Source organism: Lagopus muta, chromosome Z (assembly GCF_023343835.1).
Source record: "Lagopus muta isolate bLagMut1 chromosome Z, bLagMut1 primary, whole genome shotgun sequence".
Lineage (NCBI taxonomy): Eukaryota > Metazoa > Chordata > Aves > Galliformes > Phasianidae > Lagopus > Lagopus muta.
Window position 1 is genome coordinate 31,812,836 of NC_064472.1, and position 26,493 is coordinate 31,839,328.

The window sequence follows — 26,493 nt, forward strand, 5'->3', positions numbered from 1 at the left end:
CATCTGATACCACAGCATCATCACTCTAGATGATTATTAAATTTGTCCTAAATTCAGTTCATATTAAAGATAACCTAAACGTGTACTGCAGAAATGTTAAGCAAATTTTCATCAGATGCTGTCACATATTCCGCTGGCAGCCCAGTAAAACAGATACTATAGCTCAATGTAAATTTTTTTTATGTGGTGTAGGGGTGGAAATAATTAAAATGTTACCTTTGCCAAGTAATTCCCAATGTATCCTCACTGGCACTGGGGTATAAATGCCTGCCGTTTTGATTCATGGTCCAGTCACAAATCCTCAGCTGTCAATTGAAACCTAGCAGTCAGATATGGATCGAGCAGTACTACAGTTTTTAGTATTTAAATGAATGCATGCAAAATAGTATTGTACATGGCAAAAGCCTTATTTTTTCAAGAAGAATATTAAAAAAAAAAAAAGAAGAAAAAACAAAAATAAAAACAAAAAAAAAGAAACAACCAACCAAACAAAAATAACTTATTCTGAAAAATAAATGCCTACAGATTTGCTTAAGATAATGCTACTTTAATATGCTTCTCTATTAATAAAGCATAAAAGAGTAACTAGTGTTTAGCACAAAACAATTAGCCATTATTAGATTACAAACTGAGCTGGAATAAAAGGAAATGTTAATATTCAATAGTGAAATATTTTAAGAAAGAAAATAAAAATGCTGTTTTCTCTAAGCAATGCTCTAAATCATGTATTAAGGTCTAATGTAGTCAATATCATGTAGCATGCATTTTGTGAAACATAGAAAACATGCAATTTATAGAAATATTGTCCAAATTAAACAATCTGTATGTCCTTATCTTGCTATTTAAGAAGGGTAAAGGTATTTTGTAACTGAAGTTTATTAATTTATTGTTACTCAGAGCAATTTTACTTAGTAAGAGGTGATAAAATAATCTAATCTTGTTTTAGGCTCAGAATAACAGCATTAAAAATATTCTATTGTTTTTTGGTATAATGAAGAATGTACTAAATGTAATCTGAAGCAAATTCTTCCCAGATCCTCAAATCATCAGTTCTGCCTTCACGGACTTTTCAAGCAACCCTCAATAGCTCTGCTTGTTTAACAGCTGCTCCGTAGTGTTAGCAGATTTATTGAAAAGATATACGACTTATTTTTATGTTTAAGAAAGTGAACTTATCTAGCTTGCAAAGAAAACACATATTTTAACCCCTGTATAGTTATGCGATATTATAAACCGTTGCACCATTACATACAATACAGAACTGTGAATTGAAGATAATGTTGTTAATGAATCTAATTATTTTAATTTCAGCTTTCTCTATTCATATTTGATCTTCAGAAAGCACAAGCAGAGAAACTACAGTATTTTCACAGGAGCAAATTTACTTGCAATCTTTTCCTGAAAAATACAAATGCTAAGGACAAGACAGTATTGCAAACCTGATCCTGTCTAGCTGATAGACTCATAAGTTTCCTGCTGTTAAGGTCTGAGAAATGGAAACGTTAGTCTCTGATATTTTCTTAGGGATTGTTTTTTGTTTGTTATCTAGAGAACTCCAAGGGACCTCCTAAAGGCCATTAAATGCATGACTAAACCACATGAAATTAAACAGAAAAGGAAATATGCATTGAAAAGTTTGCTAGCATTAACTGTGAATAATACATTAAACACATTTTAAAAAAGGGCTAAGTAAATATTTGGTTTATTAATGATACAAAACAGTATTGTAAACCAAATTTTAATACGGAGGATATAGTAAAACATTGGTTTGGTTACTTGATTGGTTTGGATACTTGAGAGCAGTACTCTCACTATAGCTTTTTAAGAATATTTTAAAAGCTTATAACTTAATTATAATAACTCACTTCCCACTGAAATAAAAGACTGAAAGATTTAAAAAATGATCTTTTCTTCTTTCACAAAATATGCAATCTATGAATAAATGATATTTGGCTGATAATAAGCAGAAAATATATTAATGTCCTAAACTTACTGTTACAAAATATGTGCTTAGGTCTAGCTTGAAAATCTGGCAAGTACTTAGTTTTCAATGGGACCTGACTACATTTGTGATACAGGGAAAGCATTTTACATTACATTTTAGTAAAATCAGCTCCTGAACTAAATTGTGATGTTTTTCTCACTGTCTAAATGAAAACTTTCCATATGTGCAGTTAATGTATGAGAGTTATCAGTAAGAGCTCCAAAAAGAGCTTTTCAAATCTATGTCATTAAAGTTAGTATTGTCATACATCATATTAAATATAGTCATACATAGCATAACATCAACACATACACATATGAATACTGATGTGATAGTTATAGAAGGTATACATTTTATATATGCTATAGACCTATTGCATGCACCTATATATGTAGATTAATGTTGGATCAAATCTATAGTTAGCGTAAAGTGTAGTGCTTTTTGTTGCACCAGCTATGCCTCCTTGTAGTACTGTCAATACAAACTGCTGCAGGTCTGCCTGATAATTGTATGTTAATACAATTTAATTAATTAATTACAATTAATACAGTATTAATTGTATAATAAAATATATGAAAAGCAGGATGGCATCAGTTGCACTTAAAATCACTTTCCCCATGTTAAAATCTATTGCTTCACATTCCTCTGCAGGCTAACATAGCTGCGGTGTTGTCTTTAAAAGCTGACCTGCCAGGAAAATGTTGGGTTTTTTTTCTACCTCACATAAAATTTCCTTTTACAAATCACTACTGCCTGGAGACTATGATGTCTAAGAAAACAGTCCAGGATTTAGAAATATACATTTGGAAGTATTTGGAAATATCCCTTTCAAAGTCTTCATCTGCGTCCCTCACGTGCTGTTGAGTACTTTCTGGGTAAAAGGTCTGGAAGGGCTTAAAAGACCTCAACAAGCCCTGCCTGCTTTTGATGGAAGATGTCTGCTTACAGCAGCAGCAGGAACACTGTCCTTGGAGGACATCCAGACAGCCCAGTAGGGAAAGCCTGGGAACACAGGCCTGACATGAGTACCTAGCTTTGGAAGATGTAGGGCATTTTAATACAGTATTTTGAGTGCTACCTTTTGTCTAGAGGCATGCTGAAAGCTTTCTGGCCAGTTACAGTCCTCAGAGTAAATTGAGTGACTTCTAGAATTATACCACAGTGTTAACTGGACATGAGAAGGCAATTCACCCTCACCCGCAATAAGCCACCTAGGAGATGTTTGGAGCAGGAAATATGAAAGGGAAAGGCAGGAAACTAGTTGCCGTCTGCTTGAGAAAACTTAGATTCCTTAGGAGAAGGACAAGAAATGTCCTTATGAGACAGTTAATAAATGCTGAAAAACATGACTAACTTTCCCATAAATATGCTGTGGATGCAAAATAAATGACCTGATTTTGCCACTTGTGACATGCAAAAGCCCCTCTTAGAAGCCTGCTGAAGTGGCCTGCACTTCAGTCCCATGGCTTTGTCATCTTCAGACAGGCGAGCAACAGTAACACCTTCTATCCACAAAATACAAGCAATGACTTTTTACTTCTCTTTCTCTTAACCCCGCAGGAAGAAAGAATGTGGATCTGTGTGCTGAGGAGAAAAAGTGTGCCCAGCTTTGCAGTAGACAGGGAAACCTGACATGCAGCCTAAGCTTACCCCAGTGTGCAGAGCTGTGTGTGGAGCCTGCAGTCCTGGGATGTGACCTCAATTGTGGAGTACCAGGGAGCTCAAAGCCTGCAGAAAATTGTAATACCTGGCCTGCAAATATTTCTCCAGAAAAGAATGCAACTCCCTTACCACCTCAGCAACATCATGGAAGGGGGCCACAGGCTCATATAGCAATGGAGTCAAGCACTACCTCCCTACTCCTGCTTTGCCCTCTGTAAAACACCGGGAGAGTGATTTTAATTTTGCATTTTCCAGTGCTTTCCAGTGCTTTGAGACAAACTGATATGAAGCTCGAGCCAAGAGACAGATCTTGCTATATCTGCCTTTTCAGTTTGAACTGGGCATCTTCCAAGTACAAGTTCTGCACACTTTTAAATAGGCAAATCCTTCCTACATTCCTACATTATAATTCCACAGTCAACAGCTCAATCTTTAATCATCTGAATAATTTCAGGAGTAATATTTAAGCAGGTTTTGTATTTTCCTATTGAAACAGTGGCCCATCAAATTTCAATCCTCTGTGATTACTAGTGAAAATAATTAAGTATCTTGCAGTCTGCAATGTGAGATTTTGCTATAGTTTCTGTTAGTTCAAAAAAAGCTCATAAAACTGAGCATTTGCATATTGTCATTGTTTTGGCTGAAACTTCCTTTAAATGTGTTTCCTTTTCAGCAAGCATATGTGAAAACTGACCTCTTATCCATTTACATACCTCCCTGGTATTTATATGGCCAAGTTTTACGTCAAACTGTCAATTATGATGAGAGACACAATAAGACCAGCTTAAGTGTTGATAACCTGTTTCCTGGCTTTACTGAGAAGTTCTGATTGAGAGTCCACTTGTGTTCTTTCTTTCAGCTCTCTGCTGAAAGCAAAAGCAACATTCACCTAAAATGTTTTAAAAACAGATACTTTGCTTTCAGTAGACATTTAAGTTTACAACTTTCATGACCAACAGAATGAAGAGAATCTCATTTTGAACTGTGGGATTCAGTAACTAAAGGATACATCTGGAAGGAACTACTTCCTATCAAAGGAGCAGGGCAGTCTTATGCTAGGAAACAAAAAGCTATCCGCAGCTTTCTGATTTTGCATTTTAGAGATCTGAAGTGTTTCTTATTACTTTGCACACTGCAAATGTATCAGTCATAAAAGTGATAGCTGTGTGAACATCATGCATACCACACTCAGGAACTCCATGCTCTAGTGAAAACTATGCCGTTGTGTTAAACAGTGCACAGACTGAAGGACTTTACCAGTTTATTTACAATTGGATTGGCATTAGTTAGGAAAGTTTACCATGACAGTAAAGTTTTAGAAGTCATTGTGTTCACAGACCTCAATATCTAATCTGTTTATATTTTCTGCTCTAAAATACGGTCATGAATCTCAGGCTCCAGTGTGCATTAAAATGAAAAAGAAAGAAAAGCTGTTAATTACATGTCACAGAAATCTTATTTTTGTGAATCTGTTTGTCTGTGCATTCAATAAATATAAGTGTTTGTCTGTCTGACAGTCCATCCATCCATCCATCCATCTCTTAATGTTGTATTCACAGGTAAAATCCATGACTACTATTTTTGGCAACATTCTAGGTTTTGAGCCAGAAACAACAGCTGAGCATCTACAGTCTAACTGACAGAACTACTTTAGTTTATTGGTTCTTCCTCTAACTTAGGAACTGTAGATCCTCAGTAGAAAAAAAGGTAAACAGTGAGCAAAACAAAGAAAGAATGGGATGGGAGAAGATGCTCACATACCATTGTGAAGATTATCCAAACTTTCCTCTATGCATAGTTCAGTTAAGATGTTTCTCAGCAAAAATGATGAGCATTGAGCACTAGATTCACTTTCATAAAATAACCCCCCAACCACCAAAAGTCTGACTCATACTTCCTGTCACTTCCTTTCCCCTCACTAGGAATCTCTCCCTACAGCTGTGTTATTAACACTTGACAATACTCAAAAGCTGATGCTGAATTGAGGAAAGCAAACCAAGTGGTCACTGATGATTTGTAATAGACATTTTGGGGGAGCTGTCATAAATAGCGATAAAATGCTAAGACCAATATAAATTTATAGCTGCCACTTAAGCAGGATAATCATTTTGTAACTATTAATGCCAAACATTTAGAAATATCTGGCATTTCAAGTCAGGTAGCAGGAAGACCTACCAGTACATACACCAGAATCTATGGAGTTAAAAATCCTCATTAGATGAATGTCTTCCTGATTAACACAGCATGCTAGGTAATGCATCCAACTTTCACAGTATCCAGATCACTAAAGGCAAACTGTTCCCATAGATGTCACAGAATCACACAACCACAGAATCACAGGGTTGGAAGGGACCTCAAGGATCATGAATCTCCAACCCCCCTGCCACCAGTCAGAGCCACCAACCTCCACTACATCTTTCAAAATTGTATTTAATACTTTCCATCTAAATGCAATTATTCCAGGTAGTTATACTATCAGTCCTTTATTAGAAGCTCTAGCAAACTTCCACTTTGCCAAAATGCTCTGTGTTAAGTACATTACAAACTGTATATGTAACTTCTTAATATACTGTGGCTACTGTACTTTATATAGGCTACATCCTAGTTCTTTTTAACAACAACAGAAAGGTGTTCAAGAGTAGATGCCAATATTTCTCATAACCAGAGAAAATAAATCTCCGTAAAGGCTCCTCCAATTAAGTAAAAAATGTGGTGACAATATTTATTCTTGAAGGGTCAGTGTATGTTACAGGGTATGGTGAATGCTTAAAAGACTTCTATGGAACTAAAACCACTGCCTTTCTAATTTGGAATTTCTCTCAGCTAATACAAAATGATTGATTGCCTTTATTTCATGTACCTCTTGATTTTCCTTTCCATTCATCATGAGCTGTTTTAAAGCAAATGCATTTAAAACTGGTCACAGGAAGAGTGGTCTCTTTTAAATTGTTGTAAAGTAATGAAAGAACATAGTAAATCAATCTAATTCCTGCCTCACAAAGGATAACCTTTCCTCTATTGAAGTTTTGACAATTTCAGTGTTGTACCACACTTTCTGGGCAAAAAACATATATGGCATCATCATCTTTGAGATCTGTTTAGGTTTTAAGTGGGAGAAGGCGACTTGTATGTACTTATGTGCTTGCACTTATCCACTTAGAAAAGCTTTAAATTGTTAAAGCAGTTTCTTCTTTCAGTTGGTTTAAAGCAGTGCACACTATTCCCTAATTTTCTACATATTCGTGTGTGTAACCATTCACACACACATACATCAAACACATTCAGGCAAATTTACACCTATATTCATTGTGCTAGTTACAAAAGAATAAAGAAATCGTAACAAAAGTGAAACCATAAAACAATTTTTTTCAATCTACTGGTCTCCAACTGATGTTTTGGAATTAATATAGCAAGAGTATGAAGGAACATAATTCAGAATGGAGAACACTGGTTTCACACAGTTTTATGAACTGTGTCTGAGACCTGACTTATTTTCACCTTTTACCTAAGTCATATGGCCACACATTTTACTAAGAAGAGGGTATAAGATATAGTGTATGTGAATACTAATAACAATGATTGCCCTCACTTTTAAATTCCTAAGATGCTGCTAAAATCTGCAAATTTATTTCAGTCTACACAAAGCCTAAAATATGTAGGACGCATGAAATAAGCATTATATAATGCACATGTAATAATCTCAGCCAACAGAAAATTAAGTGTACTGCTACCAACTTCTAGGCATGTGGGAAGAAGTTTGTAATTCTTTCAGTGCACCTGGAAGAAGGTGGAGTAGATTTAAGAAAAGTGAATTGTAGAAAAAAAAACTGTCTATGAATGTACGTGGAAAAAAAACCTAATTCTGCAATCTAACTGGATGTCAGACACTTTTCAAAGGATACACTGTAAAATATCACATGAAAAAAAATACAGAAATAGCAATGTACTGTTTAAAAAGAGAGATCCTGTGAGTGTATCAAATAAAATATATATAATGGCACTGTATATCTTCAAAAATAATCATGTGGTAATTATAACACATTTTATAATGCAGTGATCTTTAAAGAAAACAGTACATCAGTGAAAGAACTGATGGCAAAAAAACATTTGATTTTATATTTTCATAAATGCATACATGTGTTTCCTGGGAGACCTTGCTGATTAACAAATAAGTTGGCAATGTGTCAACTGTCTTATATATCATCTTTTATGATTTTATGAGGACTTTGCATGGAGTGACCTCTAAAGCATCCATACCACTACCTTGCCCTGGGATTGGGTAGAGGGAGGGAATTTCAGGTGCAGCATACAGCAGCTATATCATGGCAATCACTGAAAAGACCAAGGGCCATTTAACAGCTCCATTTTTACTGCCACATTCACTTTTTTTCCTTGTAACATTTTAAATGCTGCTAATTTCAAACTCTTCTCCTGCTAAGATACAGGAGCAACAGAAACACACACCATAAAATATGGTGATAATCTAAGGTGTTGGAATTTGTTCCTGTTATTAGCAGTGTAGGATTTCTGTATATGCATGGACTTGAAATTGATTGTGGATATTTTGTTTGTAAACTATCATTAATCTTGGCTGTGTATTTTCACAGTTTGGATAACCACTTCATTTGCATTAAATTCACAGCATTAACAAGATGTGAAAAATAAAATGCTTCCTGAAACATAAATGATATAAGAAACTAGAACAAAACTATGTTTTTATCACATTTGAGATCTGCAGACCAATTTAAACTTATTAAACTGGAAACTGTTATATGTTGTTTGGGTTTGATAATTTGGGTTTATATTTAATTTTCTAGAAAATAAATGCTGAAGTGTTGCCCTAAACATCTGAAAAATGGTTACAATACAGTTTAAAAATAGTAAATTGGACTATTCTGTTTGGAAATTTTGCTTAATTTTAGTTGATTTAAAATGATTATTTGTTACTTATGTATCTAATTCTCATTCCTAAAATCCAATTAAAGATTACATGTATGAGCTCTCAAAAAATGCAGCATTTGGAATAAATATGATTAGAAGTTCCTTAAGAAGACACAAATCCAAGAAATAAAGCATAAGCTAAATTCATGTTTCTTAAGTGATTCAGAATTTGTTTGAATAAACTGCATCTTCAGATGATAAATACTGAAAATTTTAAGTTCCCATTCTACTTCAAGATAACAGTGGCAGAACGTAGAAAGGTAATATTGCAAAAACTTCTCTATATTGTTACACCTATGTGAAACTTGCCCACCTGTTGCTGGTGTAGGAAGGATGGGTCTCTTGGGCTTAGTCCCACATATCGATTGGCTTGGGATGTGCCTGAAGCTGTGTAGGCTGATTAAGGAAGAACAAAACAGATTGATAAAAATACCAACCTATCATAGCTATTACCCTGTGCAGGTACAGTACAGATATCCAGAGTTATGATTTTGCAATATATAGGATGTGTCTATTTTTTCCTTCACTTAGACTTTAATAGAATGCAAAAGAAAAGTTGGACCACGGTCAGAGGCATGTGCAAATTCCTACAAACTTCAATGGAAGCTGCATGTGTAAATCATTGTGTTGACTCTTGTTAAATAAAAGTTTGTCAGATCAATGCATATTATTTTTTTGTAAACTAATTAAATGATATATATATTTGAAAGAATTGCAAGTCTGGTTCTCGTTTTCATTACACCAGTCTAAGGCACCAGTGAAATCATTAACATTTTAATATTGTGAGAAAAAAGTAAATATTAGTCCATGTTGTTTACTGCTGTCATTGTCTTTCACAAAATGTAAGAGAACAACAAAAATTGAAAACAAAAATCCAGTTTGGCATGAAATTACTCTTTACAGTCCTTTGGAGAAAAGGTGTAATCTCTCATTAGTAGTTCCATGGGATGGGAGGTAACTTTTACTACAAACTATCGTATTAAATATTCAGCTCCATTATGCATCAGGAAACATTTTTCCAACAAGACAATTTAAGGAAATTTGTTCCTTTTGTGCTACGAAAGCTTAAAGAAATCCATTTCTGAGGAGCAAGAGGATGGTAGGTGCTATAGCTTCAGCTTCAGCTGTAGATCACATTCCTCTCTGGTCTGTCACCAATCTCTAAAAGCTATTACCTTCTCATCGCTTTTGGTGGTGCTTAAAAAATGGGGCAAGTGATCTTACTCCACTTCCTCATATGGAGATGTCCACACTGCATCTCGTGGCATAACAGCCTAGAAACTTGTTGGCAGACAAAGTAGAACTAATAAAATTGAACAGACGTACAAAAGTATGCTAGTGAGGATATAGATGGGCATACTTAATAAATGCTTCAGTTTGTACTAAAGTTACATGGCAACTTTCATTACAAGCAAATGATATCTGTTATTTAAAAAAATAATAATAATTAAAGACTTTCTATATTAAAAACCATCCTGGAAAACCATCATAAAAATGAGCCAGATACTTAGAAGGAAATTATGGTGGAGATCATAGCACTGCTCAAATATTAGCAGAGGTTTTAAAAATGTTATAAATTTGATAATATTTTCAAATATTATCAAAGCAATTCTGCTGTTTGTGCTTCGGAGTGAAAAGCAGTGTTAATCATTTATCATTTTATTCTCACCACACTAATAATAAAAACTTGCTGGCCAAGCATATGTTTTATTTATACTTACACATTTTGAAAATATCAATGATTTATTGCAAATACAGGCTGACGATCTTTCCTCTAAACACTTTAGCAATCCCAGTGGCAGGTAAGTTGATGTTGACAATGCAGTCTGTATAGATTCATTTAAAATTTTTGTATCAGCAGCATAGGATCCCTCACTTTTTGCTATTTTCTTCTCCAGCAAGCCATGTTCCTTCACTTATTTTTCTCTGTCAGTCATCAAACCAGTTTCAGTAGGGCTTACCCAAGTAGGAACACAGTTGCACTGCTCTCTGAATCATAGCACTCTGAATAGGTAGCATGAGTATGCTATTTTGTGCAGAACTGGCACATTCTGATAAAATGTGTACACTTTATTATTGCTACTTCTTTGCTATTCTGGCAGACATTGGATCTTTAAGCAAAAAAATTGCTGAGGTACTGCTGTGGAAGCAAGAACAGGCCTTATTTCAGTTATCCAAGCAGAGATTTTCTAATGTTCACAGGGCAACTTGTGAGCCAAAGTTCCAATGAATTTCAAACAAAACTGGATGCAAACTCAATTTCAAAATGCAATCCAAATTTTTCATTTAGTAGTAGGATAACAATTAATGAACAGGTTAGGATTGCTTTCTTCTAACAATCATTACTGTGGTCAGACCAGAAAGCATCCCAATGTATATCTGACACTTTATTTATTCTTTTTACCATGTGTATTAGAGATTCTGACCTCATCTGAGACCGATACTTGGTCCACTCACAACCATGTCAAACATGAAGGAGGATGAAATGTTGAATAGTTGAAACGATGTACGAACCTGTTATATTCCCAGCTATTCTACATCAGAAATTTACAGCAACAACTTCATGTTTGCTTCTAAAACCAGCTCTTCTCAAGACCTACAAGAACTGCACCGTATGATGCCAAACAAGGTACAGATACACTGTACCACTAAACTCTTTTAAGAAACCGTCTGCTGTACTAAAAGAATACCTAATATACTGACACAAATCTATCCATATAAGTTTATAGGTGAGCAGTAGTTTGTCCAAGATTTACTACTATATTTTTATGATAAAAGAATAAACATTTTCACTCCTTTAAATCTTGCCACTCACATGCATTTGAGTGCTTGTTTCTGCTTCACATTCTAATTAAGTGGTTTGAGGTAGTATATATACTTTAAAAACAAGAGGATTTTGTGGTCTCAGTTAATGCAAACCCAACAGTTCTGAATCACAGTTCAAAATCTAAATGTTTCTAAAGCAAGTCAGTTAAATGCAATTGGTCCTAAAGAGATTCTTATTTTTAACAAATGAGGTTTCTTCCAAACTGATAAGAAGTGTCTCCAAAAATCTTCTCATCTAATAAATACTGGTAACATATCTCCAGTCTAAAGAAAAGTTCAAAGACAGTAGATATGCAGAGAATTAGTAAAAGATCAGTGCATTACTGAAAATAAGATGAATAGTAAAAAGAGAAAAAATCACCCATTGCCTAGTAATATCTTTGTTCTCATTTCCAAAACTGCAGTTCCATTGAAGAAAATAGGGTAAATAGTCTGGTCCTGAAGATATAGTAAGAAGAGCATAAAACTTCAAAGCTTTTTGTTTTTTAAATAAATGAAAAGAACAGGGGATCAACTATCCACTTCAACAACGAAAAGAAATGAAAATTTTCTTTTGCCCCATCACTTATTTTTGATAAAATTGACACAACCTATATCAGTATGCAAATCTCATAGCTCGGATTCAGTATGCATTGTAAAAAGGGTTGATTTCTGTAGGAAAGCCCATTGAGGAGCAAATCATCCAATCTGTGTTTGGAATTCCATCTGTAGATCATTGTGAAGCCTTGCTGTCTGGGTGTGCTTCTCAATGTCATTACAACGTCCACCTTAAAACAACTGTCATGTTTTCTTTTTCTTGAATAGTGGTCAAATATGCAGGCTTTCCCTTTTCATTTTATTTGCCATGTCACAAATATTAGTTCATGTAACATGATGCATTGGTTGAAATTTGGAGAGGAAAAGCTTGCAGTCAGATCACATATTTGCTCTCCATGTAAATGATGAGCATCCATTTGGTCAAATAGTAGGAAAAGGCGCCTTTTTCTGGCCTCTATTTGGTATTTTTAATCTTTGATGGACATTTTCTTTTTCCTAGAGAAATACTTACTGGTTGCTGTAGGTGAAGATGCCTCACCTTCAGTGGATGTAGTGATGGGCTTAGTATCTGTCATGTTCAGGGTCACAGGTCGCACCGCACTGTGATGGGGAGAGGGTGCCAAAACTGGAGTAAAATGGCCAGGCACTTTCCCTACTACTTGACCACTGCTGTTAGGCTACAAAACAAAACCAAAAGAATTGTTTGTGAAACATACATATTGTGTTTAAGGCACGTACCCACCTACTATAGGGGTTTCCAGAACGCCCATCACTGTAGTATTGCATGCTGGAATGTGCTGTTTTAATAAACCTATGAATTGCTATGAGATATTTTCATCTGACAGAAAAGCTCTCCTCAGATAAGTATTACTTATTTAGTAGCACTACCTTTCGGTGAGCTTTGTTTTTTTATGGATGCAGCATATGTCAGATTGTTTCAAAACATATTTGCCGTTCACACAGCTGTGAACTGCACTAAGTACAGTGATAACAAGCTTAAACTGACCAGGCATAAGCCCTGATGTGCTAACTATTAAGAGCAAATGAATGATGGAAAACTACTTTCACATGCCATACCACTCTGGCTTGGAGAATAACCAAGATTTGACCACAACTGTCCATAGAGATTACACATACTGGAAGGCTAACTAATAATTCACTTGTTTGGGAGTAGGAGAGAGGGCTGGGATACACTCACTATACTGCAAATATCATAACTTTTTGCAAAAAATGGAATTATCAAAAAGCACTCTTCATAGAAGTACTTAGTAATGGAAAGTCTGCAAGTTGAGACCATTATAAAGTCACATCATTCACAGACTCAAAGGATGTACAAGAGTTGGTCTACACGTGACTTTATAGCACAGGTCATCAGGATAATATTCTACTCTCTGCACATAGGCACATCTGAATTTGGCAGTGATCATTGGTAAGCGTACATATTTACACAATGTTTAAACATGCCTTAGACATTCAGCATTAGTGTACGCACTCTAATTGTAAATATCTTGCAGCAGAAATCAGCAACTAATGTAGTCAAGAGTGGCTGACAACTTTTAAGCTGATTCTGTGCTCTGTGAATTGCAGGTATTTTAAAATACAATCACATAAAATAAAAACTAATGAGAATATTATTATTGAAAGGATATTCTAAAATGTGAAATAACTCAGTGAAACAAATGGACTGATAAAAGACCTGATTCAACTGATACAATGGAAGGTTAAAAGAGGTGAACATGATTTAGCTGTAAAATAATAACCATGGGCTGAAATGATTTCTGCAAGTATGTGTAGAGCATAAACAAACAGAAGAGGAAGGAAATATTTGGAAAGAACAGGGAGTATAAACCAGGGGTAATGGAATGAAATAGAGAAGGAGGAAATCTAAAATGAATTGCAGGAAAAACTTCCTGGCATTATGATCTATGAGACTCTGCAGATGCCCCCAGTGGAGACAGAGAGCTTCATTCTTTAGGAAATCTAAAACAAAACTAGAAAATGTAAGTACAAGTGGAGACCAATCTGGTATTCACAAGAATATTGAGCAGCTATCAGATTACTTGTCCCTCTAAAATCACAAATCTTAGAATGGAACGTAAAAGCCCAAATGAGTATTGATGAGAAAGGGCCAACAAACTACACCCAAATTGAAGTACTCCCACTATTGTCAAACGTAAACAAGTCACTTCCTAAACACAACTGTATGTTGGGAGGGAAGAGATTGGGCCAAGCAGCCATGCTGTTCCAAGATCTTGTAATTTTAATAACTGGGCATTTATATTTATCACTGGATATTTATCACTTTTCATTAACATCCCCAGTAGCTTAAACTGAAAAGTTACTACTAGGATTTTAGTAACAAGTAGGTGAAAGAGAATCAGCTGTCAAAGTACCTTCAGAATAAGAAAACAGCACTGATTCAAAGAAAAGGAATGGCAATACTTTCACATTTACCCAAATAACTAGTATGTTATCAAGACTTTTATTCACTGGGTGAAACTTTGTAGTTAAATAGATCTCTCTTACTCTTACATGAAAATGATGTAAAAGAATATCTACTCAGTATCTTCTTGAGAAAAAACAGGCATCTTAGTGACCATAAATCTGACTCTACCTGCTTTAGAAGAAAAAGAAAACTTTAACTAACGTAAATTCAGGAAAGTTCTAAGATTTACCTAGCTTGCTTTCTGCTTCAGATTGAACCATTGTCATGCTTCTTAGAGCCCTGCTGCAGCAGTAAGCCCACTCTCCTCCCTGCTACCAAGCTATCCATGCAGCCTGCTGGAGGTCTCCATTGCAATTGGTAGCTTGCTACTGGAGTCATAGACCTGTGACCATAGGACTACCTTAGGATGCTTAGCTCATGTGGTATGTAGGTGTATCTCAGAAACAACTGTGATTCCCTTACTAAAACAATCAGTATTTATTATAGGCTAATAAAGAATATTCCAAGGAATTTATGGATTAAATCAGCCAGTGTCATTAGCTTCCGAAAGCAGGTCTGTCTCCAAAGCCAGACTCAAATTAATTAAATGGACACAGCTGGAATCCAGGACAGTTTACAGCAATGTATCGCCTTCTACTGTTCCCTAGGGATCCCAGTCAGTAGCTTCACATGGAAGCTTTAGTCCATATGCATATGGTCCAAAACAGCAAACCTTTTTCTTGGTGGATTGTAAGAAAAAGAAAGAGTATATTTTAAAGCCATTTGCATGAAAACATTTTCCCTCTGCAGAACAGAACAGCGGTACAGTACATCTCTCCACTTGTATTAAATACAAATTATAGTCTCTAGTTCCAATTTTCCCTGAAGAGATTCTTCAGACTAATGCATTACAGGTGAAAAATCAACTGTTACCATCAACTGAGGCATCAGTACAATGGATTCACAAACAGAACGATGAAGCCTGAGGCATAAACCTCAAGCAAATTACAGGAAGGCAGCTGTGTTAGATAAACAAGCTGTGTATTTGAAAATGAGAGAAAGAAGAAGACGCAGTGCCAAATTTAGCCCCAGTTTATGTAGTCATATATTTTTTATTGTTGGATTAGAGGCTAACTTGATTTTTAGATTAGCATTACATTTTTCAGATTTTTAATATCTACTATCTTGAATTATCACAGATAAGCTCATTTAACTGCCCAGAGCCACAGACTGTCTTAAATGTAGCAAAACTTAACTCAGACAGTTAATATCTGATTGTCTGTACTACACACGATTTCAGGAAATCCTTACCTCTGAAGTCGGAACAGTAATTAGTAACATATTAATATAAACTTTCTTAAAATCAGAACTTAGTGTAGCTGGTTTTGCTGCTGGGGTTTTGTTAACAGATTTGTAAACAGTAGTCAATCATCCTCCCCTTGGACTACTGTTCACAGATTTTACCAAACACCAGTAGGTTTTCAGTTGTAGTTTTGAACAATGTTTTGTCATAAAGCTCACTATTTCTAGCATTAAAAAAATATGTGTGTTGTCATATTAAGGCAGCAATACCAACAACTGCAGATGAAACATCCAAGTCTAATGGTAAAATGAGATTGGTATTACAATTCACATAAACAACTAAATTGCTTAAATGATAACATGTACTTTACGTTTAAACTACAATACATTTTTATTAACTGTTTTTAGAAAGAAACAATTTTTTATTATTGTAAGTCCAAACTCCAAATAAAACAATTCCATTTGTCCTTAGAATCTTAAACACAAACATCTTCAAAGAAATAATAAACAAAATAAAAAGAAAATTAAAAAAAAGACAATAAATTATCTAAATTCTGTATATGTTTTAGTATAGCTACTTAGGGTACTGTGTTAGGTGTTTCAGAAAGAAGTTTGGGACTTCATAAAAATTATGTTATTCCAGCTAGACCTTACACTTGGGGAGCAGTCTATCTGCACCTCTGAACAAAAGGTTGAGAAGCAGCGTTCCCATCAATGTTAACCAATTGCAGCTGAGCGATCTACCAGTAAGTGTAATCTTGTCACAATGGGTCTGGTGTATTTGGAAATCCTTTACCACTGCATCCTCTTTACAGTTCCAGTTCTATGTTAGATACTGTGGTGGTGAATAATACTACAAAACTCTATCTATAGTAGTGTGGTTTCGAGACCACTGGTTGAATTCATTTTGTTGATGAAAATGCAGAAGAGTCAGTTCTGCATATTTTGGTCCACTGCACAAAATATTTTAAGAGTTGCCTACTGGCCACATCTGGAATTCATAACTAATAGTTCTGTTTTGTTTACTGTGTTCTGTGGAATCTACAGGGGGTGATGAATGTTTCAGTAAATCTGCTTGTAAAATGAAATTGGAAGAAATATCTTTTGTTTTTCTACCTCTTCCTAACACCTTTTTTTGGTAATATGATACAAACAAATCCTCTTCAAAGCTAGAAGTTTTTTTTCATAGGACATCTTAATATTATATTACCTGTACCCATCCATTTGTTCCATGGAAGACAGCTCGATAGTACAGGGGACGTTTTCATCAAATGGGTAGAAAATACATGCTCAAGATATTGCCTATCTGAGTAACACAACACAGTATCTTGACACTCTACTAAGCATTAATATATATATATATATATAAATAAAATGCTGCCACTGAGCCTGTAAGGCACTGTAAGAGTTTCTCCTTGGGTTGAACCTGGGGAGTTCCATAAGATATTTAGCAAAAACAAGGCTATGGAGACTTTTTTCTTGCTATTAGACATTATGGTCTCAAGAGAAAAAAACATTTAGCCTTTTAATAGTGCCTCTCATTACTTTTTTTAAGGATGAATCTCACTAGAGTTTCCAATACCTCAGTAATTGACTGTTACAGCACATCCTACACAGACCTCACTGAGAGATCCCACACAAAAGCTTCAGGAGGTGTGACACGCAGCTACCTGTCTGCCTGGAGGAATTAGCTCCTGAAAAAAAAACAAGTTATTGCCAGTTCTTGGCTGACAACATCATATCTGTATTTCTTTCTGAAAGAAATCAGGGTGTTGACTTTGATCTATAAAGTTCTGAATCTCATCCATTTGAGAAAACACTTTTCTCTTAACGCAGTGCAGTCGAAACTGAGAGCAGCTGCAGAGCTTTAACATCCATTGTTCAGATATGGATAAGATTAAAAAAAAAAAAATTAAAAAATAAAAATAAATAAAAGAAGAATCCTTCATTCTGAATAACATTTCTTCCCATGAGCTTATAAAATGTGAAATATTTGTTGACATATAAAGTCAAAGGAAATACTCAATTTTCCTTGGATATTTTCCTTAGTTGAACAAGCCATGTTACACAAGCAAGAGAAAGGAAATTTCTCTGCAGGTAAATGTTCAAAAGGTATATTTGGACTTAATGACATTTTATGTAATCCAGAGACTTTTAGCAGTATATTTATATTTATGTATATTTATTAAACTAAAAATGAGAAAATACAAAATAATTATTTACAATTGCAATTTCATCTTTACGTCCTTTGTCAGCAGAAATCTGACCTAGTACTCTCTCTCTCTGCCTTCCAATTACAATTAAAACCAATAAATTGCTTTATTTAATCTTCAATAATTTCTTAAAAATTATGATGGAAAGATGCATCCCCAAGAAGCTGAGACTATTTAATGTCAATAAATAAAGTTTATGGCTATCCCAGAGAAATTGCGTGCACACATATCATTTGTGCTAGATAACTCTGCTTTTTCTCCTAAGAACCAAAAGGGAACCCCTTGCCCAGCCCAAAGAAAGCCTCACAAGAATTCCCTCTTCACTGCCAGATTACTAAAGTTATTGTACTGAAGAATTACAAAGTATCTGCCTGGAATTCCAGTAAGGTGTATCCATCCTTTGTTGGACAAAAACTGAATATCCCAATCAGTTACAAGAGGAAAACAAGCAGCCTCACCAGCTTCCAGCAGCAGCTCTTCTCTAGCAGTTCAGATATTTCTGTCTTCAGACAAAAATAAAACTGTTAAAACATAAAGCTGCAAACTGATCCATGTTGCCACAAATTATGTTTTAATAACCTGGGAATTTCAGTCAGTATGTAGGTAGGTTCACTTGTACTGCAGTATAACAAATGTGAGGCATTATTTTAAGAGGAAAAGAGTCAGATAAGTAACCTATTCAAACTGGAAGCAGTATTACCATGCTGCTGAGATCAGCACATTTCACAAATAATATCACAAAATCTGACTTGAGGTTACCTGTAAACTGTGCCCTTCATAATTCAAGCCCAAAGAGTTTGCAAGAGTGTATGACTCTGTTTGCTTGGCTCAGTTAAAAAACAAACAAACAAACAAACAAACAAACAAAACCTCACTGATGCCAGGATTCACCTTCAGCAGAATTAACGTTAACTGTTTGCTTTACTTGCCATATCCTTCATCTCACTTGTAGACTTCATCTCCTGTGACTAACCATACCTCAATCAGGGAATGATTCTATTTAATTTGATGGAGCATTAAATTTGGAACCATTAGATTTGCCTTTTTGTTGTGCCTGGTGATTTTGTTTCTATGTATTGTTTCATGCACTCTCATTTAGCATTTTAAGTGTTTGTGAACATGAGTAATAACAGAAGGTGAGTTTGTCCAAGCATTCAAACATTCAGCTGCAACCATTCATAAAGGAAATGCATGCTCAAAGTCTGGAGTGGATTTGAAGACCCCAATATTCTTTAGATGGATAAATACTGTAGGCACATGAGACACATAACTAGTGATTCATTTTTGATGAAGCATGTGAGAAGAAAGCAGTATCAATTTAACTGGAAGGATCCCGTCGTAGTATGAATACATAGTCAAACACAAAATCTCATTCAGCAATATGGTAAGCTAAGATGAAAAGTTAAAATAAATACAATAAAAAGATCTCAGCAGTATTGCCTAACTACTAGAAAGTACATTAATTCTGAGGATCTTGGGAACTTCTTAGATTTCCATTCACAGGCAAGTTCAGTTCTTTATCTGAATAGATCCATTTCTTTCCAATATGTTTGTTTATTTATTCTCCAGATTGAACATGGGATAATAAACAGATACTCATGAAACTTAACGCTATGGCTCTTTTGTTTAGGATCATCCACTGTTGCATCATTTTTCACTGCAGCCAAAGGGCCTATCTGAACTTCCTGACTGTTCATCACACATAATTTGGGGTATTTAACATCATGTCAGGAAAATTGCCCACTGTTTCCCCCAGTGGAAACCTATGGGGGTTCTATAGCTTTAAACTAATTTTACTTAAAAGTATTTCACTGAATAGCATGACTGTCTCACTATAATCAGTGCAGCACTAATGTAATTAATCTCAAAATTGCTGTGGGGAGTACAAGGCATCTCAGTTGCTTGTCGTAACAATCTAAATTAGTGTATTACTGAAAGATGTTGAGAAGGAACAGTTCATTCTAGGTAAATGCTGTCAGGGTATCCATTCTTTCTATTTCTAAAGCTGAAATTAAAACTATCATCCTAGTACTCCTTTTGAAATCCAAATGAATATGTTTTGAGGTGGGAAAGTATAATTAAATTTGATGTGGTATTCCTACAGATGCAGTTTTGCATTTTATAATAATTAGATTTATTTGAATAAAAATCCATGTTTTATTTAGGAAAGAAAAACTGGTTTGGCTCAAAGCATGCCATTGTATCAGAACAATTCCTGTTTGTCACTGAAACTTCACAGACGGCTGCTTCTATTCCTAAGCAAAAAAAAAAAAAAAAAAAAAAGAAAAAGAAAAAATGTTCTTGTTATTTTATTGTTTGTACAGCCATCCTCTAGCTGTTCTATTTGGAGATATTTTGATTGAGTATGCAACTCCTCTAGTACAGGCGATATCTGAGAGGTGAACTTTAAAGAATTAAATTTAAAAGAGATTTCAGTAATAATAGAGATTAATTATAATAAATTGCAGAGAATAGCTGGTACAGATGCCTGGAATCCCATACTTGGTGTTGTTTAATCCTGCCTCCTGTTCTCAGGAACTAAATCAAACATCAAATGAAATGAAAAACATTAGCTTAATATAAAGGTTATGAAAGGTGACAGAGTAGTAAATTGAAGCCAATTTGTCCTTTATTCCCTACGGTGCCACAGCACAAGAGTAGGAAATGTTTTCAGTTCACTACAGCTCTGAAAGGATCAGCAGAGTAAAATTTTGTCTTTTAAGCTTTTAAGATCAGTCATTTAACTACTGATAAGGTAAAAGAGTAAAACTCTTCTTCGGCAAAGAGTTGAAAATGCTTCTCCAACTCAGTGAATACAGTTCCCAATATCAAAATCAAAAGATGATACATTTGTCTACTGACTGAAAGTCACATACTTCTTTTAGTTATTTGCTTTTTCAGCGATGATCCAAACCAGAACACTGAACAATCTGAGATTATCAACTAATCTGCTCTTTTAATATATATAAGAAATGAAAATGTAAGTAAAACAAGCACTGAATAATTAAAGAAACACATAACACTAAGGGCCTGATTTTAATTTGCATAATTTTTTCCATAATAGTGCCTAATTAAGACATCAATTTAAAAAAATAAATCCAATAGAACTCTTAAGATTTTCCGCACTGAATTAACATTAAGGACTTTTAATGAATGTCTTAATTAGACTTTGTTATTCATGGAAATTTTACACAAATTGAAATCAGGTCCTGCGTGCAATGTTCCCAGCTGAGTCTCAGCAAAAATGCTATAGGACTGAAAGACTTTCAATTCATGCACAGTTAGCAATTTGTATTCTAAAGCCGACATACTCCGTTTTCACTTTTTGGTTTAATTTGCATTAATACTGTAACCAACAAAAATCACTTTGTTGAGACTTTCCATCAAAGTAAGTTTTGGTTTTATGAACCCAGTGTTTTTGTTGTTGTTGTTGTTTGTTTTTGCTGTTTTTTTAATACATAAAATGTCATGCAGCTGGGTTGGAGCATTTGCCCATGGACACAATAGCCACAGTGACCTTCTGAACAGCCCAGAGAGGCCTTATTTGTTATTCAACATAGAAACTTTGATTCAGTCTCAAGTTCTACTGCTCATGTGCCTGAAACACGTACTGAAAGGTCTGTCATTATCTGTGGGGAAAAAACCCATCAACACAACAATCTCCTCACCCTCATAAGACAACTCTTCCAAAGGAACCTAATTCTTAGGAGCAGGAAAACCTGCCTGCTGCCACTTCAGTGCATTCCCAAGGCTCTCCCAAACACATGCTAGTGCACAAGCTACAGGACTCCACAGGAACATTTCAGACAAAACATCAAAACCAGATACCAGCCCAAGCTGCAAAGATTACATTACATTGACACTGGAAATACTCCAAGCATTGACAGATCAAGACTCGGCTGCACTTTATCCCATAGTGCAGATCACATGTTAATGCTGTGTGCTGATGCTATCATGGAAAGCAGTTTTGCACACAGTCCTGTACAAATTACTTTTCTAATGAAAACCACGTTAATTCCCAATATCAGAGACAAGCCTAAATGAGTGTAGCAGTCAGAAACTCATCCGTTGCTGCATGTTCCCTACAGAAGGAAGGAAAAACAAGTCCAAGAATCTGCACTGTGCTCACTAAATGTCTTTACATCTGTGCAATGTCAGGTGTCTATGAAACAGTGCAAGCATTACCTTGCCGGACTTTATTTTATTTGCTGGTCTGTAAATACACTTGTATGTTTGTGCATGTGTGTAAATGTGTGCGCATGTATCAGCAGATGCCTGGCTCCATCCTGCAGCAGGAGCTTCACTTCTGTCCTGACACTCAGGCCACAGCAGCACCCAGCCTGCAGGAGGGATGTGGGATGGGGATTGGTGGTGTTGGCACTGGCAAAGCTCTCAGTGCAAGCATTTCTCTTTTGCTTGGCAGAGCAACAGTGAGTTAATATGACTATCTTACTCCTTTTATTCAATCACGTCAAAAAGGAAAAGTGCTCCAGCTCCCAGCTTTCTCTGAGAGTAGAACTAGTGAGATATCAGTATAAACATCTTGGAAGAGATACACATTCCTCACTGGATTGCTTTTGGAGGGTTCGCATGGTTTTACAGTACCTGGCTAGTCTGCGGACTGGACGGGTCATAAGAAGGTACATAATTCTTCAGAGTATCCTGAGGATTCAGGTGGGGAGGATATCTGATCGTTGGATGAGAGAAGTAACTAGACGGGGCAGGAGGGAGAATAGCTTGTGCTGGAAATGGCAATGGTGAAGGTGAAGGTGGAGTTCTAGTTGAGATGACTGGAGAAGATAAAATAAAATTAAAATTAATTTGCATGTTGTTTCTTCTAAAACTCTTCATCTCTGTGTTACAACAAGAAAATTAAGAAGTCAGTTATAAACCTGCACATTGTATTCTTATTTCATGGTATTCTTACAGAAGTCTTTCGTGTCCTTCCTTCACACCATCCCAGGCAATGGAAAGCACGTCTCTTTTGAATTCATAAATAGAATAACTTGTTTTGATTTTGTGGGTTATGCCTTCATTTTTTTTTAAATTATTTTTCTTCAGGCAGTAATTATTCTTTACCATAAAACACTTCAATATAAAATTTTCCAATTTGTAGCCTAAATAAACAGAATAAATATTTTACTAAATAGATAAAACCTACACTTTCATTCACATCATTTCAACAGATGAGAGCACAGCCACCATGTCTTAAGAAAACAGTGATTCATCACTGTATTGCATTCTACCTGCTTCATGTGGGGATGGGTAATAACTATTCAGTAATAAAGCCATGAATAATTAGCTGACCTTTTTGAAAATGCTAATGAACATTCAACTTCAGGGCCTGGGAAACCAGTCCATCCTATAAAAATATCTCTGGCAAAAAAAAAAAAAAAAAAAAAAAAAAAAAAAAAGGGTTCTACACTGTACATGTTTTGCTTTACATTCCCTTTCTTCCCAGCCCTTACAAACACGTACTTCTCTATCTATAGACTATATGTCACGTCTAAACAACCAGCAGTGTTTTCATAGTGAAAGGAATGTACAGTATGTCCTGCTATGCCTGCCTCATCCAGCTGGAAGTGGAGAGCGTTCCTCTCCCGGGCTGCACAGCACCCGCCTTGCCCCTTGCTACACAGCTGGTGGGCACCTACATGTGGCTTGTTTAAAGGAGGTGCTGACTTCAGTGAAAGTAAAGAAAAGACAGTGCTGAGCTCATTTTCCTTAATGGGACGGTGCAAAATCTGATCTGTGTAAGCACGGTATTTTGCGAACTGTTCACGAGTATCATCACATCCCATTTCTGTACTATATCAGCACAAGCACACCAACAGTGCTCTACTAGGCTATCTGCAATGTCTTTGTTTTTTTCCAGCTTAATTTTTAAGTGGATTTCTATTTTTGAGCTGAAACCAAATGGAAGTTTGCCCTTGCTAGAAATGTTCCAAAATTGCTGTACTTTGTAATCAAAACCTTGCAAATCCCCAAAACATTGCTCACTGACAAAAAAGAATATGCTGTACAGATAGCAATCAGATCTCCCAGTGAGTAAATAGCTGAACTATGGAATTAGGTTACAATTATATCTTGCTTTTCAAACACATACACCTAAAAATTATACACTAAAAGCAAATGTGTCAACACATAAGTGTGGGGTCAAAAATAATTACAGAAACTTCTGAGAATGATTTCTTTTAATCACTGCTCCACCAACTCAGTTAACTTATAAAACATTATTTACTGCTCTGTCATGGGAACTCTGCAAAACAAACACAAGTGAGTAGGAAAACATCCATTCCATCTCCATTGTGACTGAGTACGGTGGAAATCCACAAAGACCAGAATGAGTTCAGGCTTCCTTTCACAATACAGTAAGAAGATGTTAAGGGGAATGTAGTTCTTGCATGTAAGATGAAGGATAAAACCTCCACATCATAGGGAAATCACAAAAGAGAAACTTCTCAAAGTAGAACTGCATGTTAAAAAAAGGGTGTGCTCAGATTTGCTTCACTCTTCAAAACATCCAGCTTTGCTCAAGAAATTAAACCCTTTCTGTGCAGTGTATAAGGAGAGGTGATGAGTCACTGAGGGAAGACTTCTGTGTACTGTGTTCTCATCTGGAGAACCAGAGTAACTCTCAGCTCTCAACTTAAATAGACCCTGGTGATGGAATTTCCCTGTCTTTCCTATTAGGACCACAATATAACATACAATCCCCTTACAGTTCCTTCACACTTCAAATGAAGTTCTAGTGTGGATTTACTATGGAACTCAAAAAAAAAAAAAAAAAAAAAAAAAAAAGCTGATAATCATTTATCACAGAGAATTCAAAAGAAGCATGGCAGTTATTTCATGTAATGAATATAATGGTGAATTCTCTTTTGTATGCAATCCTATCTATTCTGGTATCTAAATGCAATACACTCACAGAAATAATAATAATAATAATTACAATAATAATAATAATAATAATGATAAAAGTAGAAGGAGGAAAAACAGAGAGAATTTTTCCTCTGTCACTTTCTTTATTCAATTTAGACCTAATCCTAAATTCTTTCCATACTACCTGAACTACCGCAAGTCTCTGCAAGGTTACCACAACCTCTGCAACATACTCAGTTCTGTTCCTGTCCCCACAGTAATATAAATGGCATTAGGTGTCTACATAATTCTGTAAAATGCATCATTATCACAAAGTAGGAAAGATCAGAAGACAAATAGGGAGGAATTTCTTCCACCTCTGTAGTCCTCACCACTCTGTGCAACTCCTGGGATTCCTGGGTGGTGATGCTGGGGAAAAGTGCTCAGTCTTGGTGAAGAATCCTGGGGAGAAGTAGGACTAAACAAAGGCTTTTCAGGTTTCTTCATTGTAGGAGAAGACATATCTGCAGTAAGAAGATAAAGTAAAATTAATTAGAGCAATGACATTAGCTTAAAAGTCCATCACAGGGCACATGATTTTGTAAACTGTAAATGTTTATTTTTGCAGTTCTTGCACAAATATTGCTTGCTGACCCAACTCCCCTATGAGCAATAAACTAATTTTAAACTATCACTTTCCAACTTGAGAATGAATAATAATCCACTGGCTAGTCTTTGTCCTCCAAAACAGAAACTACATTCCTTTCATACCAGAGAAGCCAAACAGCAAAGAAATGCATTTCTTCAGAACCTCCGTAGATACTTCTCAGCTCCCCACAACATCACCAAATCATCTCCTCCTTCAACAGCCACATAACAGTTATTGCATTTTTTAATGGAACACCTACACTCAGGTGTGTAGGGTAACTGCCATGTACATGCCATTTTATGGTATTTATTATTTTGTTATTTCAAAACCCTTCCCTTACCCTTTTCAAAACCATACTGAAACAATGTAACCTTCCTAAGAATAAAGGATGCTTTAACTCTTCTCTTTCATATTTTCCATGTGTCAAGTAGGGCCTTCCCACCTCTTCCTCTCAGTTTCCGTATCAACAGGACTTGCTACATGAAGGTTGTTGGCTGCAGTAGCAGGGAAAAGCAAATGATTTCTACCATACAGGGTTGCTGATGTTGCCCCAAGCAAAAACATCAAATTCTTTCCAAAAGTTTAAATTAATTAATTGCGCTTCGAATCAAATTAAATTATTTCAAAGTTAATTTTAATATTTTTATAGGACACACATCAGCATTGTAAGTGTGTTCCATTTCAAATCAACGGGAATAACTCATGTTTAAAGTGAAGCTCATTTCTTAAGTACTTTACTGGACTGGGGCCATGATGCAGCTGACTTTCCTACATGGACCGTGTTCATCCCTAAAGTGATTTTGGCACTTCTAATATTAGTGCACTGTACTGTGCTATTCTGAGGAACACAAAATCTTCTTGGAAGATCTCTGTAAGTGGGAACGCCCTACTGAGACCAAATCAGACCAAAACTTTCTGAACTGACTGGAGTTTAAGTGAGAGGTTTGGCCCTGAAAGCCTTTCTCTTAGACTGAGACTGTGCTGCCCATCTGCCCTGCAAGCATGGCTGAACTCGACAGAAGCACTGCTGCCAGCCAGGGCAGATCCTACAAGTGCTCCTCCACCACCCCCGCAACACCTCTTCTGCCCTTTG

At 35.7% G+C, this 26,493-nt stretch overlaps 1 protein-coding gene across 8 annotated transcripts in view; it reads right to left on the bottom strand.

The window, feature by feature from the left end:
• The window catches only part of NFIB (nuclear factor I B), a 175,074-nt gene that overhangs the window by 17,668 nt on the left and 130,913 nt on the right, over positions 1–26,493 (bottom strand). Inside the window, exons 7-11 of one of the 8 annotated variants that reach the window (XM_048931003.1) lie at positions 25,144–25,275; positions 22,496–22,680; positions 12,489–12,627; positions 8,901–8,983; positions 217–305 (exon numbers count right to left, since the gene is read on the bottom strand). In XM_048931003.1, the coding sequence (XP_048786960.1) occupies positions 217–305; positions 8,901–8,983; positions 12,489–12,627; positions 22,496–22,680; positions 25,144–25,275 (628 nt within the window). Of the gene's footprint in view, positions 1–216; positions 306–4,987; positions 5,042–8,900; positions 8,984–12,461; positions 12,628–22,495; positions 22,681–25,143; positions 25,276–26,493 lie in introns of those variants that run through there. The other 7 variants (XM_048931002.1, XM_048931005.1, XM_048931008.1 and 4 more) reach the window with 7 other exon arrangements.